Source organism: Cariama cristata, unplaced genomic scaffold (assembly GCF_000690535.1).
Source record: "Cariama cristata isolate BGI_N322 unplaced genomic scaffold, ASM69053v1 scaffold27819, whole genome shotgun sequence".
Classification (NCBI taxonomy): domain Eukaryota; kingdom Metazoa; phylum Chordata; class Aves; order Cariamiformes; family Cariamidae; genus Cariama; species Cariama cristata.
In genome coordinates this window covers 27,285-41,516 of record NW_009634537.1, presented here as the reverse complement: position 1 = coordinate 41,516, position 14,232 = coordinate 27,285, and the positions used below count along the sequence as shown (strand labels likewise).

At 35.4% G+C, this 14,232-nt stretch overlaps 1 protein-coding gene across 1 annotated transcript in view; it reads left to right on the top strand.

Annotated features, from left to right (window-relative positions):
* Nucleotides 1-14,232, top strand: part of PHF3 (PHD finger protein 3) — a 39,518-nt gene that overhangs the window by 12,132 nt on the left and 13,154 nt on the right. The window contains exons 4-7 of the mRNA XM_009707195.1: nucleotides 9,702-10,029; nucleotides 11,056-11,233; nucleotides 13,727-13,877; nucleotides 14,005-14,161. Of these exons, the coding sequence (XP_009705497.1) occupies nucleotides 9,702-10,029; nucleotides 11,056-11,233; nucleotides 13,727-13,877; nucleotides 14,005-14,161 (814 nt within the window). The remainder of the gene's footprint in view (nucleotides 1-9,701; nucleotides 10,030-11,055; nucleotides 11,234-13,726; nucleotides 13,878-14,004; nucleotides 14,162-14,232) is intronic.

Below are 14,232 nucleotides of genomic sequence, written 5' to 3'. Positions count from 1 at the left end.
AAATTACTTTACTGTGCAGCTATAGTAACTGCATCAGTGTGACCTATTAAAAGAATTAACACTAGGTTTGCTCTGCCTCGTTGGTGAGAATTACCTGACTGAAGGGGCACTCAAACTTAGTTCCCTGTGTTTCTATGTTTTTTTTTTTTTCTTTTAAAAAAATCCTTTTCTTGTTAGTACTGTCTCTTACAGTTTGTGCCTCTGTAACAGTGTTTAATTTTACGCAGTTTGCATTTCCTTTGTTTTTATCATCTCAAGTATTACCACAATGGTAGAAGTACACGGGTAGCCTGTATTTCAGTGAACTTTTTAAAATCAGAAAGGCTCCTGCATGATAAGAAAATGCTTCTGTGATGTTTTTAAAGCAAAATGTACATATTTGAGGTTTAAACTGCTTGATACCTGTTAAAAATTCAGCTTCAAGTTGAACTCATCCAGTTTTCTTCATATTTTTGCTAACGTTTTAAACATTCTGTGGGTTTTCTTGTTCTGAATGCATTGTTAGAGTTCAGAAAGTCTTGATTTTTAATACTAAATGGATCTGACCAGTACTGGGAAGATACAGCAGTGAAGCAGAGCTGCATGTGCTTATTTTAGTTTACAGTGTCAAAGACACGCTACGGAAGATGTACATACCATGCATTGATACAGGATTAAATGCAACAAACCGATTTTGCATTGCCAGCTCTTACTGCGGCTGGAAGAACAGTCTAATGTATGGATCACCAGCTGAGGTCAGAGTGAGAGTGCCCAGGTGCTGCCACAGATGGTGATTACTGTCTGTGTTACAAAAATGTTGACACAGCCTGCAGTTTCAGTGGGAAAGGATCAGATTTGCTGAATGTAGAAAGATATTTAGTACATAAACACAGAATTTTTGTATATAGAATGTGACTGAGACACACCAGTGGAGTGAGGAAGTTTGCAGTATTGAGCCCCATGCTTAATAATGGATGACTTAAGACTGTCAGTCCAGCGCTTATCATTATTCTAAAAGGCGAAGTTTTAATTTGTTCCAATTACTTTTATTTTGTAGTTGTATGCTACAAATAAACCTTTCAGATTCACTTGATGTCATTAAGATACAAGAGGAAACAAAACTTGTCTTGAGCGCCTTGACATTTTGTACTTGTTTAATTATTGGTGTGAGAGCAGGAAAACATTTTCAGTACAGTGCAAAAGAAAAAAAAAGCTTAAGGTGATAGATTTCATTTTTCTCACTTGGAAAAACATAAAAACTATCGAAATTGACTATAGTGGTAAGGTGTTTTTCATGCACTTTGTGGGTTGCTTTTCAAGGAATTTTTGTTTCTCTTTTGTAACAGCCTAGCTGATCAGCCTGGTTTTTTTTTGTTTTCTGTTCATTGTTTAGGAGAAAAGGAGAAAGTGTGAGACACACATATTGTCCAATGACAGTAAGTTCAACAGATGTCAAAGGCAGAGCTAAGATCTGAAACAACACTTGTGTTTATATCCTGCTCTATGCTTATTTAAACTTGGAAATTTTTATCAATGCTGTGGTACAATTTACTTGTAGAAAAAGAAGTTGAACTGAAGTTGCAGCCCTGAATTGGGAAATAATATGCTTAAGAGCTTTGTAGCATGTCATGGTGATGAAACACATTTAGAATTCAGTCTCCAAAACAGTGGTCACATGAAGCGTTTTGTATTCCCTACAATAACTGCAAAGCCACTAACTTGTTGTTAATGTAATACTAAGCTTGGGAAATTGATTGAGGTTGAAGATAAGGTGTGGAGATGGTTTCATCAGCTCGCTTTGTGTACAGAATCCCCAAAGGGAGATGCTTACCTAGGCCTTTTGCAGCCCCAGAGTAGGCCTACTGTGTGTGCTAGAAGACCAGTAAAAGAAGAGTGGTACTTGTATGTTGTTTTATTTCAGAATCAGCACCTGACAAATTGAGTCGATTTGTATCTTTAGGAATACATGCCATAATTTGCTGGCCACATGCAAAGTCATGATATGCTTACGTTGCACTACAGCTGCAATGGATTTGGCTGGGAAGGGAGGAATCCTTTTTTACAAACTTGTGACTTGCATGATCAGAAAAGTTTACAAGTTATAACATGTCTTGCTTTAGAAGAGGCATGGCTGTTTTTTTCTGTTAATAGTTTGTCATTCTTTGGCGCCTGAGCTTTGAGCAATGACTGTTCATACTCCGTTTTCCACTTGTCTTGATGCTTATAAGCTGGAAGCAACGTAGCTATTCTGTATATCTTCACTACCCAGAGAGCAGGTGGTCAGTGTTTGGCTTTAGGACTAGTTGTTTCAGTCTGTTTTCTTGATGTATTGTGTTGATTCCCATTCAGAGATTTACCTTTGCAATGTAACTAAAAAATAATTGTTCTTTCATATGAAAACTAAACCCTGTGTTTCTGGGCAAGTCAGATAATTACGATGTAAATTTTGAACTTAGTAGTTTTCAGCATATCTGAAACAGGTTGGTGTGGGTTTTTTTAGTGCAAAGTTTGAATTATTGTTGTTACTCATTATACTATTGCTTTCAACTTGTTTGACTTTGCCATTGTATTCCCATATTGCTGTCTGATGTTTTCTCATCAGCTAGTAACATAAATCATACAAATCAATTTTCATTTATCTATCTATAGATGAAATGTGCGTATGTGTATGGATATACATACCACATAGAAGAATGTTACAGACTGAAGTTACTACCTCAACTTCTTAATGAGTTCAAGTGGCATTGAAAATATTAAGCTTTGTCACAAACAATAGTTATTTTTCCTGAAGACAGTTTGAAGATATTTAAAGATAGTTGAAGAAAAAAAAATATTTATTTTTTTGACATGGGGCTAGATGAAGATGGTAGTTCTGCAGACATTGAGAAATCTGCTAATACAAGACTTTTTTTTTCTCGTGTGCATCATATGCATCCTTCTGATGTAAGGGCTCATGCTATAAATTTCTTGAGTTTTCACTGTAGATGCTCAAGTTCTCTGCAGGCTGGAGGCTGAACTCACTCCTTTCTTGTACAGACCCCAAACCTAACTGATGTCTTGCAGATTGTCTCCCTTGTCTTCACTCTGTCTTCTTTAACGGAAGTTCCACCAATTTCTGATCAGTAATTCATAGTATGTAACTTGAGATACTCTGTTTCTAAGCAGATTTTCTAGAAAGCATTATATCATGAAGGAAGTTCATAGCTTTAATTTGTTGCTGGTGACTTCCTCTTTTGATTTCTACAATTCTAGTAAGGTTTTCTAATAGCCCGTGGGAGTTGGGGCGTTCTCTTTTGTTGTTGTTTTGTGTTTGTTTTTGTTGTTGCTTGGGATTTGTTCCTGCAGTTTGTGTGGCCAGACACAAACTGGCCTCCTCAGAGCTCACAGAAGAATGAAGTGATGCAGGACCAGAGTTTTACTTAGGGTCTTCTTTTTCCCCAGATTTCAACTCTACTTCAGTATAGAGGAAAAGTTAGTAGTACTGTAAAAGGCAATTAACTGCAAAGTGCAGGAATTGATCTAGGAAAGATACGGTATTCCTGATCTCTTGCATACACAGTCACTAAAAAGTTTATGCACAACTGTAATACAGAAAATTGCTTTGGCTAACAGTTGAAGTTAAAAAAAAAAAAAAGGAAAACTGTTTTTTCTTGGAGTAAAGATTATTATTAGGACATTCGTTTTTTGAAAATAGTGTTAATACTTCAGTAAACTATTTTGGAACCAGGTGATTTGCACAGCCAATACAAAAGAGGATGGTGAGGAAGGAGATTAAGGCTCCAAACTTAGAACCACCCTGAAGTTACATGTGCCTATTTTTTTTAAGGGTGGATGCATATACAGCAAATGAATCATTGTTGCGACAACATTCTTCACAAGAAACAGTAATTAGGATAATTGGGATGCCTTAGTTCTAGTACATGTTCATTTAATAGTAGGAGTATGTTGAACTGCAGATTATTCAAGATGTCATCGATTTACAGTCATGGATGATGCTTTTAAGTTTTCTGCCTCTGTTACAGCTTTCTTCCACTGTGAAAAGCCTTGTAACATTAAAAGCTGTCATCCATGTCCGCCCACAGCTGTAGAACTGAATGACAGTGTAAACAAAACAGCATTGTGATGTATAATTAACGAATGGAAGGACTCCACTGTGTTTTATATTTACAGCTGTATCATTTTATTAGTAGATTTTTATATGGATTACATTACTATGCTGCAGTACTGGATTATTGTTAATACCAGTGTCATTAGGGAATCGGGCAAATGGGTAGCGTGAGTTGTCTAAAATACATAGTTTTATAAAATATGTGTATGTATATGTAGTTTATAGAATGTATGATCCTGATCCTGGAAGATGCAACACGTCGGTAGAATCCACTGGTAATGGAGCTTCCTTTAATGATTTTTATTTTTTTGTTACAGATTTGTGATTAATGTTAGGAGATGTATTGTACCCATTTTTTTTTTTTCAGCATTTTGGGAAGTTCAGTGATTTTGGTTTTCCTGTTTTGTTGTGGGGCACATTTCATACATTCACCTTTAGTTCAAAGAACATAGAGTTGCTTGTCTCCCTGCTCTCTTCCTTTTTGGAGAGGTTCATGTAACATGAAAAACAAAGAAAACGGTGACTTTAAGGAAAAAAAGGAACTTAGGTTACATAAAAGATGAGTTATTGAAATGTAATACTTTGGAAGTAAGTTTTCAGTGTCTTTTTCCTATGCTGCAAATTCCATGTAAAGAGATCTGCTGATAGTGTTTCTTTGAAGATAGTTTGTTCTTGTTTCTAGAAGATCAAAAGCTGAGAAATCATGTCACCTTGTTAGACTAGCAAACAAGAGAAGCTGCACATATATATGTGCTCTGACAAGGTACTGCCGATTTTTATTTTTTTTTTTGACACTTGTTTCACTTGAGCTTTGGCTCAAGCCCCTGCTGCTTCACTGATGTGGAATATAGGCTCTGCTAAAGCTGCTGTGAATACCTTCTCTACTAGTAACACCTGTATCAGCTGAAGGAAGAAGCTGCCTCCATGCAGTGTCTGTGCTTTAATGTTGACTGGACTGTGGCATCTGTGCAGCTGAGACACAGGTGTAATGTTAGTACAACTTTACAGCAGATTTTATAGAAGACTGGTGAACAGTGCCTTTAAGGAGGGGAAATGCAGATGTGGGACATGCTTTACATGCTTTAAATACTTAAGTCCTTAAAAAATGTGTGAAAAAAGTAGTTTTACTCAGGTGAGTTCGGGGTTAGGATGTCGTTTTGAATAGTGTAAGTTTTGCCTTTTTTTTTTTAAGATTTGAGTACTGTTGCAGTATGTTGCCTGTGCTATGTCCCACAAATGCAAAAGGCTAAAGAGAGGCAATTATTTCTAAAGTGAATGATTTTCTGTGGCGATGCACCTTACATTGTTAAGTAATCTTAAAATGCTGATTACGGGCCCACACTGAACTCAGCTCCCAATTTTTTTGTCTTTTATTTTACTCATAAGTATAGATTTACAATGAACAATTGTTTCATGAATAAGATGGTTTCTGCCCATTTTACTTGTGAAATATTATTTCACAGTAATGGATTTCTCTGGAAACTTGCTTTTGTTACATAAGTTAAATGTATGTAAATTAATTTTAAAACATGACCTGTATATTTTGAAAATAAATCGCCTAAGCCTGAGTTTTTCATCTAATGGATGAATTTAAATTGCTACAAATAACACAACAAAGAAAATCTCCTAATCCTAAGAGAGATTGTGGAAGGTTTGCATTAATTATTATTTTTCTGTTTTTATGTATCATCTATTACTTTCCGATTTTAAGGTGCATCTTTTCGTGCCAATGTGTGGGCTACCAAGAGGATTCTTTAAAGGGCCAAAACAATAACATACTCTATGCAAAGGTCCCAATAAACTATAGTAGTTTGCTGTCACCTGCCAGCTCTTTTTGGGTTTTTCCTAAAGAAAATTTTGGTTTTTTGTATTAAACTCCAGTGAAAACAATTCTATTGCTGAATGTGGCGTGATTTAATATTTTAAAACACATTTTTCTTTCTCTTTCAGCTTTACATCTTCCAATCCAGCCTTACAACATGGGTAAAACTCCTGCACTTCAAACTTGAAGCAATCTACAGTCAGAAACTTTGGTGTTTTAATAGTCCAAGATATCAGAACCTCTTCAGTCACAACTCTGACAGCTGTGCAAGAGGACATCCTTGATCCTTCAAGCAGGCTTCAGTTTCCCTTGACTCCCCTTTTTAGTCTTTGAGCATTGCCCATTACCCAATTATAATTGCTGTTACAAATCATAATGGTGTTTTGTGTGCAGTTGAGTGAAACAGATAACAATGTAAAAGTGGCCTTACAGTAAAAAGGATTATTTACATTACTAGTATCAAAATCAGTATGCTCTCTCTAAACCTCAGTCTTGCAGTTGACTAGTGTGAAAATACTGGTAGACATAGTGACTTTTTTAGGCAGGCAGCACCAGTATTTTTATTGTCATTTTGTACAACTGGGTTTAAACAAGGCAATTGTAAACACTGCATTCTGTTTTATAGTACAGGCTTCATGGACCTTTCCAGATTCTTTTTGTAGTCTTAGTTTCTGAATCCTGAATTCTGAAGTTTTATTACGTGTGTTTAAATATAGTATAATTGAAATCTTACTGTGAAGACTGGAATGAAGCCAAATGGATATTCCGTCTTCAGTAGTTTGCTTAAGATGTCTTGAGTGACATCTGTCCGTCTTGGTGTATACTCTTAGGGAAGCATTCTCTTTTCTGAGCTGAATTCATTATAGGGTTTTTTTATCTGTGGGTTTTTTTTTTATTATTTTATTTGCTAGACCTGAAAATAAAGATGTAAGACTGGATGCCTATCCTGGTGCTTTGCTTGTATCATACACCATCTCTGCTGGCCACTTACTATGTGTGAACTAAGCTGAAAAAATCCACATGCTGTCAATTTAAAGTTGAAGATGTGCAGCACCTTGTGTATTTTAGTTTCCAGAGTTAATCTTTTCTGCAAAATTAGTCCATTTTCAAAGTACTAATCAAAATTTTGTTTTCGTTGCTAAAGGTTGCTCATTTAACAAATTAGTCTCCAATGCCTGAATTTACGAACTGGGGAAAAAATACATACGTTTTTAATAAAAATTCAAGCAGTAGCAGTTGTGGCTTCAAGACAGTGTATTCTTGGTTTCTTTCAGTTTTTAACCAAAAGGCATTCATTCATTAGTACATCAAAATACCCTTTAAGCAAGAAGCACTTGACTGTATGCTTTGATCTTGTTTCAGCTTTGCGGAAAATTCTGTGTTTGGAATTTTTGTAACCAGTTTCGGTGTTCCCCAAGCTTTGCTAACATTTCCTCGCAATGTACCCCATGTAAAGCACACTGTGGATCCTTGCCGTTGTGAAATATATTTCCTGCCATCACGTGTGACTCTAGGCTCTCAGAAAGGAGCAATCATCTTTGTGTGGAAGTTTGATATCTTCTCTCTTGTTTTCCTACTGCGTTTATCAATGCTATGGTGTTACTCTGATAAGACCATCAGAAGCAGTTGTCCCCTAATGTTACCTTTCTTGTGTCTCACTTTGCTGCAACATGGATCTGAAAAGACTGAGATACTGACAAAACGTGAAGGAACCCTCTGCCTTCCCAATTGAAACTACTAGATGGACAGTTATTGTTTGCTAGTGATAAGTAATACCATAAATGTGCTTGCAGCTCAGAAAAAAAGAAAAATTAGAAAGTAGTTTTCTTCACAAACTAGATTAAAAATCATTTTCTTCAAATCTAGCAAACAGTGTCATAGGCTAGTGAAGCTGGAAATGACCTTTTTCTCAAACTGCTGGAGCTTTAAAAGTTCTCAGAGTCATTTTGCATCAAAAGACTATTCAGCAGAATTTAATCCTGATTTATTTTGGGTAAGCAAGGACAGAACATAAAGCGACAGTATTTTCTTCTGTTCTTCTCTTGTTTCAAACGTCTGCTTTTGGATAGTAAGAATTTTCATCTCTTGAGATACCAGTAGTTTTTGAATGCAGTATCTGCATCAAGCCATCTGAAGTGGTCATTCACAGTTCTGGCAAATGGGAGTTGCTCTAAGCATGTTTCATAATATTTATGTGGCTTTGCAAAGTAGGTGAGTCAGCAGATACCAAACCTAGCCTGAATAGGAACATAGGCAAGTTAGGAATCCTTTTCCATAGAATCATCTTACAAAAGAGATTCCTAGCGTATTAGGTTAAAGAAACAGGGTTTGCAAGTGGGTGTATATATAGCTTGTTGAATATATTGCTGCAAGAACCAGTGTTTCGTGAATTACTTTTAAAGTCAGGTCTGTCTGCTATGGAATTTAAAAACTAGTAATTCAGTAAGTAATTTTTCATTATTAACAAAGAACTCACACTTTTCGTAATACACTTGCAGTCTTTCTGGATTTTCTTCATCCAGACAATATATACAACAGTACATATATTTAATATAGTTTATGTATGTATAAAACGAAAACAAAACCAAAAGATACAAAAGGGGAAAGAGAATGTAAGTGTATAATGCAAGAGATCTTCCTACATCAGTTGAAAGCAGACCTTTAGTAATGATGCCAGGTTCATTATTGTAAGAATTGTAAAAAAGAATTAGTACCATGTAAGTCTCCTGAAATAGATTTATTGAGGTGTTTAACCTGTGTAACGTTGAGATTCCACATCCTTCCCAAATAGTTCCACTGGAAATTACACCTGTCAGTGCAATCAGATACTAGTGATACCTCATGAAGTTTTCAAAATGCTTCCACAACATAGTCAGAAACCATGGTTTTATTTTAGGCCAAGTGAATTATCTTTACAATACTTTGAAAATACTATCTGTACCTGAAGTTACTTTTAAAATAATGAAGCAGTTGAAGTGAACCTGAGATGAAAGGTGTCCTTTAAGTACTAGTCATTTTGGTGTGTGAAACATTCTTTAACTATTAGCTCTGAATAAAATAGCCGAGCAACACCAAAGTGGCATGTACCTTTATTTAAATCAAACAAAACCAGCCGCTGCAAGATAGATGTAGTTGGAAGCCAAACTCCTGGCCCCATATTCACCAGTAAAGAGAGTAAAAAGTCACACTCTGGAAATAATTCGGTAATAGTGTTCTAAATGTGATGTAAAATAGCAACTAATATAGAATAGCTTGATGTTTCTGTGTGCTCATTTATTTGTCAAAATGCTTAAACATCTCTTGGTGCTGTGGGAGATTGCAGTTCATACGTTTCTGCTGTAAGAATGGTGATCATATTTGAAGGAAAGCAAGGATGATATGATCTCGCAAGAAAATTTTCAAGTCTTTTCAAACACAAGTTTCCTGGTTTTTAGAGTTTTGGTGCTTTTTTTTTTTTTTAAGTTGGTTTTGTTTTGCTTCGTTATATTCCCATCTTTTTTTAATAGTAGTCTGAAAAAATCCTGTTGGTAGGGGGGCAGGTTACAAAATCATAATGAGGTTATGATAGTTTCTTGGACTACTGCAAAAGGCAAAAAGGCCGAAAAATATTTCTCAGGAGGATCATACCATGTCGTAAGGCTGGAGATGGATGTAAAGCTACAAAGAAAATCACTTACCAGGTAAGAATGAATTGTTGAGATGCACAAATCAAAACAAGTATGGTATGTTCTGCTTAAGTTGCTGTTTCTTTTGTGGTCTATACGCTGACTTATGTCTTAATTTTGTTTTTAGGTTTATGGTAGGCTGTGGTAGATGTGATGATTGGTTTCATGGTGATTGCGTTGGACTGAGTCTATCTCAAGCGCAGCAGATGGGTGAAGAAGATAAAGAATACGTGTGCGTGAAATGCTGTGCTGAGGAAGACAAAAAAATGGAGTGTTTTGATCAAGGTGTACCAGATACTCAAGTGAAACTTGATATCCATAGAGAAGAAAAAGCAATTGAGTGTGAAAAACTGGGGATGTCGAAGCAAACACCTACTTGTAATCTAAATGTAACGACTGAAAGGACGAAGCAAACGGAGGACACTGGCAAACACAAAGTCAAAATCTTCAGACGGGTGAGTCTTATTTAATGCTTAAAGTTCTGTTAATTATTGGGGGTAGAAGGAGTTTCCTCCTAACCCCCTGCCATTTAAAATACCATGTTTCAAATATTTTTGTGAATCTAATTTAAAACTTCTCTGTTATTATTTTCAGAGTTACTTAATTTTCTAACTGGCTTGACTCTTTTGAGATGGTATTGCCAAACTCCTCTTATATTGAGTAGGGTTATGTGCACATCATACGTGTGTGTGTATATATACACCTATACATATAAGTGTATATAGGAATGGTGAAGAACTTCATGCATTTTTCTTTTAAGTTGTCTAAACACTTTTACAGGACATCTGCTAATTTGCTGTATGATAGAAACCACGAATCTTTTAAATATCTGTAAAACAAGATGAAAACAGTATTCTAGCTTTGATTAGTTTAGCTTCAAATTGAATGTAGAAGAAAATGCCTAACATTTTAATTAGGGCCTTTCTGCTTTCTTTGTGTCTCATCTTACTAACCAAAGGATAATTGGTAAGAGTAGTGAGACATTTTCATGACAATTCTTTAGAGTCTTTGAGTACATAGCGTCATGTTCATCATAACTTAATCAGCAGTAATCCTTTTTGTCATATTTCTAAGTAGTAATATTGTAATTCTGACATGTAAGCTATTGTATTTAATTTTGGTTTCTAAACATAGCTGACTTCCTGTGGATATGTGGGTAAAACTGGTTAATTAACGTTCATTGGCATCCCTGACCTTTTAAAATAACTGAAAACATAGTTGTTTTCAACATAGAGCTTAACTGCAAATTGCCTGTGATGTGTTTTCAGCCAATATTTCAGAGATTGTTAAGCAATACTTGGTAGTAATTTGGGATATTCAGTAACTTTTTAGAAAATATTATGTGATGGTGCATACATCCAGGGAATTCGCTATGCAGCATAGTGAAAAAGAAAGAAAAAGGGGGGAAAAAAGCCTGGTAATTACGTAGTGGTTCATTGTAGCATTCAGTAGGGTGTTAACGTGTAAATGTTTTATTTCAGGAGTCTGGTGATGGGAAGAACTTGTCAGAGTCCAGAGACTCTGATATGAAAAAAGGGCAACATGTTCCTGCTCGAAAAGGATCACAGACTGCTGTAATTCCTCGGCGGTCCCCTGAAGATAAAAATGAAAAAATAAGTAAAGAATCCCTTAGTGCGGTTGAAAGGTCCACGAAATCAGGTAGTGAGGTTTGGTGAAGTACTCCACGCTGTCATTCACATCCATGTACAGTGAAGGATGATGACTTACTTTATAGTATCAGTTTTTCAGACCTCATTCCATAGTGCAAGTGATGGTGATCTGAAGAGCTGTTTGTTACCATTATGTTTATGATCTTTGTTTGTCGTTTCTCTTTAAATTTTATTTAGCAGGTAAATGTTTCCTGTGTAGATGTGTGAGTGTTCCCTCTTTGAATAGTAGAGGGTACTGACATAATGAGGGATGGGAGAAAAAGTACACAAAGACATCTCTCTATTCAACTTTATTTCACATTGCAGAAAACTTTGACATACTCTTCCATAAAATACTATGGAATAATGGACATAAAAGTGTTTTAATTGCTATATAAATTATACTTTGACTTACTGATGTCTTTTGCACAAATTGGCAAATAGTCGTTTCAACTAATTTCAAAGGGAAATGTTGTGTTGCACACTGAGCCGTCAGATTTTCATCTAACTTTTATTTGAAAGGTTGAGGGGACGTATTTCCCCTCTCAGCAGCTTCTGTCCCTGCCCCAGCTCCCTTCCAGGAAGCATTATTTTTCTAAGAACATGGCAATATGAAACTGTTGTCATTTGGGACTGAAATCTCAGCAGCAAAACTAGTGAAATTTTGTGAGACCTGTGTCTTTATCTCCTAAACTCAAGCTTTGAATTCTTGTCTATAAAAAGAAAAAAAGAAAATCTGCTCTTCTAGATTTTGTCAATGCTAATGCATTCTAGAAACTCTTACTGGTGGAAGAAAACAATTGAAAATGTCAGGGTTAAAAGTAAATCTAAATGTAAGTATTTTATACTGAGTGGTATCTTTTAGATATCAAATACCTTGTTGTTCAGCTTTGAAATTCTAAGTCAAAATAATTGACATCCTTTCTAACTGTAAATTGCATGGAGTTAAGTGAGTCTTTGGCATCCATGAAATAACTGAATTGTTCTAAAATATATTCATTAAACTAGGAGATAACAAAAAGATTTTTTTACAGTGACAATTTCAGACTAGAAGTTAATCTAAAAATAATTTTTAAACAGAGGGGAGGCTTGGCAGTCTAATTTAGGCCAATTAGCATAACATTATTAGGCAGCATATTTGTCTTAATCTCTTAACTGCTTTGAATTATGCTTATAGTGGCATTGTTTATTGCTCATCTTGCCCATCACTTCCCTGTTACGGGACTGTGTTTACAGATGGTTGAAACTTTGCCAAAATGTTGCTGGCATGTGGAAGTTTTCCATTTCCCCTGACCCCCTCAGGCTACGTTTTTTGAAAGATTTTGGTCCAGTTCTTCATCCTCCTTCTGAGGAGGAGAGAAGCGAAAAAAAATAATGTATTGAGCTAATAAAAGCATTATTAGAGCTGCTTTGCTTCAGAAGCCTAGCATATGAATACTTTGGATCACAGCACAGAATGGCAGACAGCTGTCTTGGGTCTGAACCACCTTGCTGGTAAGGAAGGGGAAATCAGTAGTTTTGATAGGGATTGTAGTTGCATTAATGAGAGAGTTGGTGATCCAACCGCACAGTCTGCCCAATGGAAAAGAAAATCTGTCTTTTTATACCTATTTGAAAACATAGTTGGTTTGCTTCTGGTATTAGTGCATTTTAAGTTGCCCTCAAAAGGTAAAAGTAATAATAAAGAAATACTTTTTACCATTGAACACTCATGTTAGATCTTTATCAGTCTTCAGTTTGTTTTTTTCAGAGTAGAAAGTGAATAAATTAATATTGCTTATTTCCCATTGCTTTCAAAAATAGAAGGCTACTGCTCTAAATTAGTGACATGTTCATGTGCTGAGACAAATGAGCTTTCAGTTGACACTCTGAAAATTAAAAGTTTGAAGGAATTTGGGGTTTTTGCTTTAATGATTTGAATTTGATTAAAAATTTCCATTATTTGTATTATTTATGACACAAACCTTATAATGGCCTTGTTTAAGAGTGTCTGTTATCTGAATCAGAAGCTGAGATTGTTATAATTGAAATTATTTTGATGGCTAACAGTTACAGAGTTTAATGAAAAATGCTTTTTTAAAGTAAAGTTTAATATGCTTATAGTACATGCTTCCCAGTATATGATTTCTCAGTTTATTCATTGAAAAATTAATCCACACTATTACAAAAATTCAGAGTCAAAAGTCCTACTTCAGATCAAGCTAATAAGCGCTGGTCATCTTGGTTTAGTGTAGAAGAAAATACCTTAAGTCAAAGGGCAAAAGTTCTGTTTGCTTCTGCTAAAGAAGCTTTTTTTTTTTTTCTGGATTAATCTATGTAGTACAAAATCCAAACCAAAGAATCCAAAAAACCCAACAAAACCCCCCCTTTGAGTCCCTTTCTTCTCCTTGAAAGTCAGTTCTTAGCAGCTTTAAAAATAAAAGTTCATGACATCCAGCAACAGTAAAAGTTTACAGCAGTAGCTTGAGTAGCTTACAATTTTTAACTCTGTGTGTTTTGATAGGTGTTCATGAGAAACAAGAAATCAAGAAAAAGAAAAATGAGAAAGGATCCATTAGTGCAACACACCTGCCAGCTGTGCCAGCTTCCAAACCTTCTGCTGATCAGATAAGACAAAGTGTCAAGCAGTCTCTTAAGGAAATTCTGATGAAAAGGTAAAGATACATTACTAAATGAAATTATTAATTTGTGTGTGTAGTTATTTTCTTTTAGAAGGCAGAGGAACAAAATATTAATTATTTGCAAGCATTTGGTAATTTTTGCCCATGTGTTCTCTCACAGATTGACAGACTCCAGTTTAAAGATTCCTGAGGAGAGAGCAGCAAAAGTTGCCACAAGGATTGAGAGAGAGTTGTTTTCTTTTTTCCGGGACACTGACTCAAAGTATAAGAACAAATACAGAAGTTTAATGTTCAATCTAAAAGATCCTAAAAATAATGTATGTATTATTTGTCTGTTGTGCTTTACAGAAATCCTTTATTTGCTGTAGATTAAAGGAACAGTCTTCTA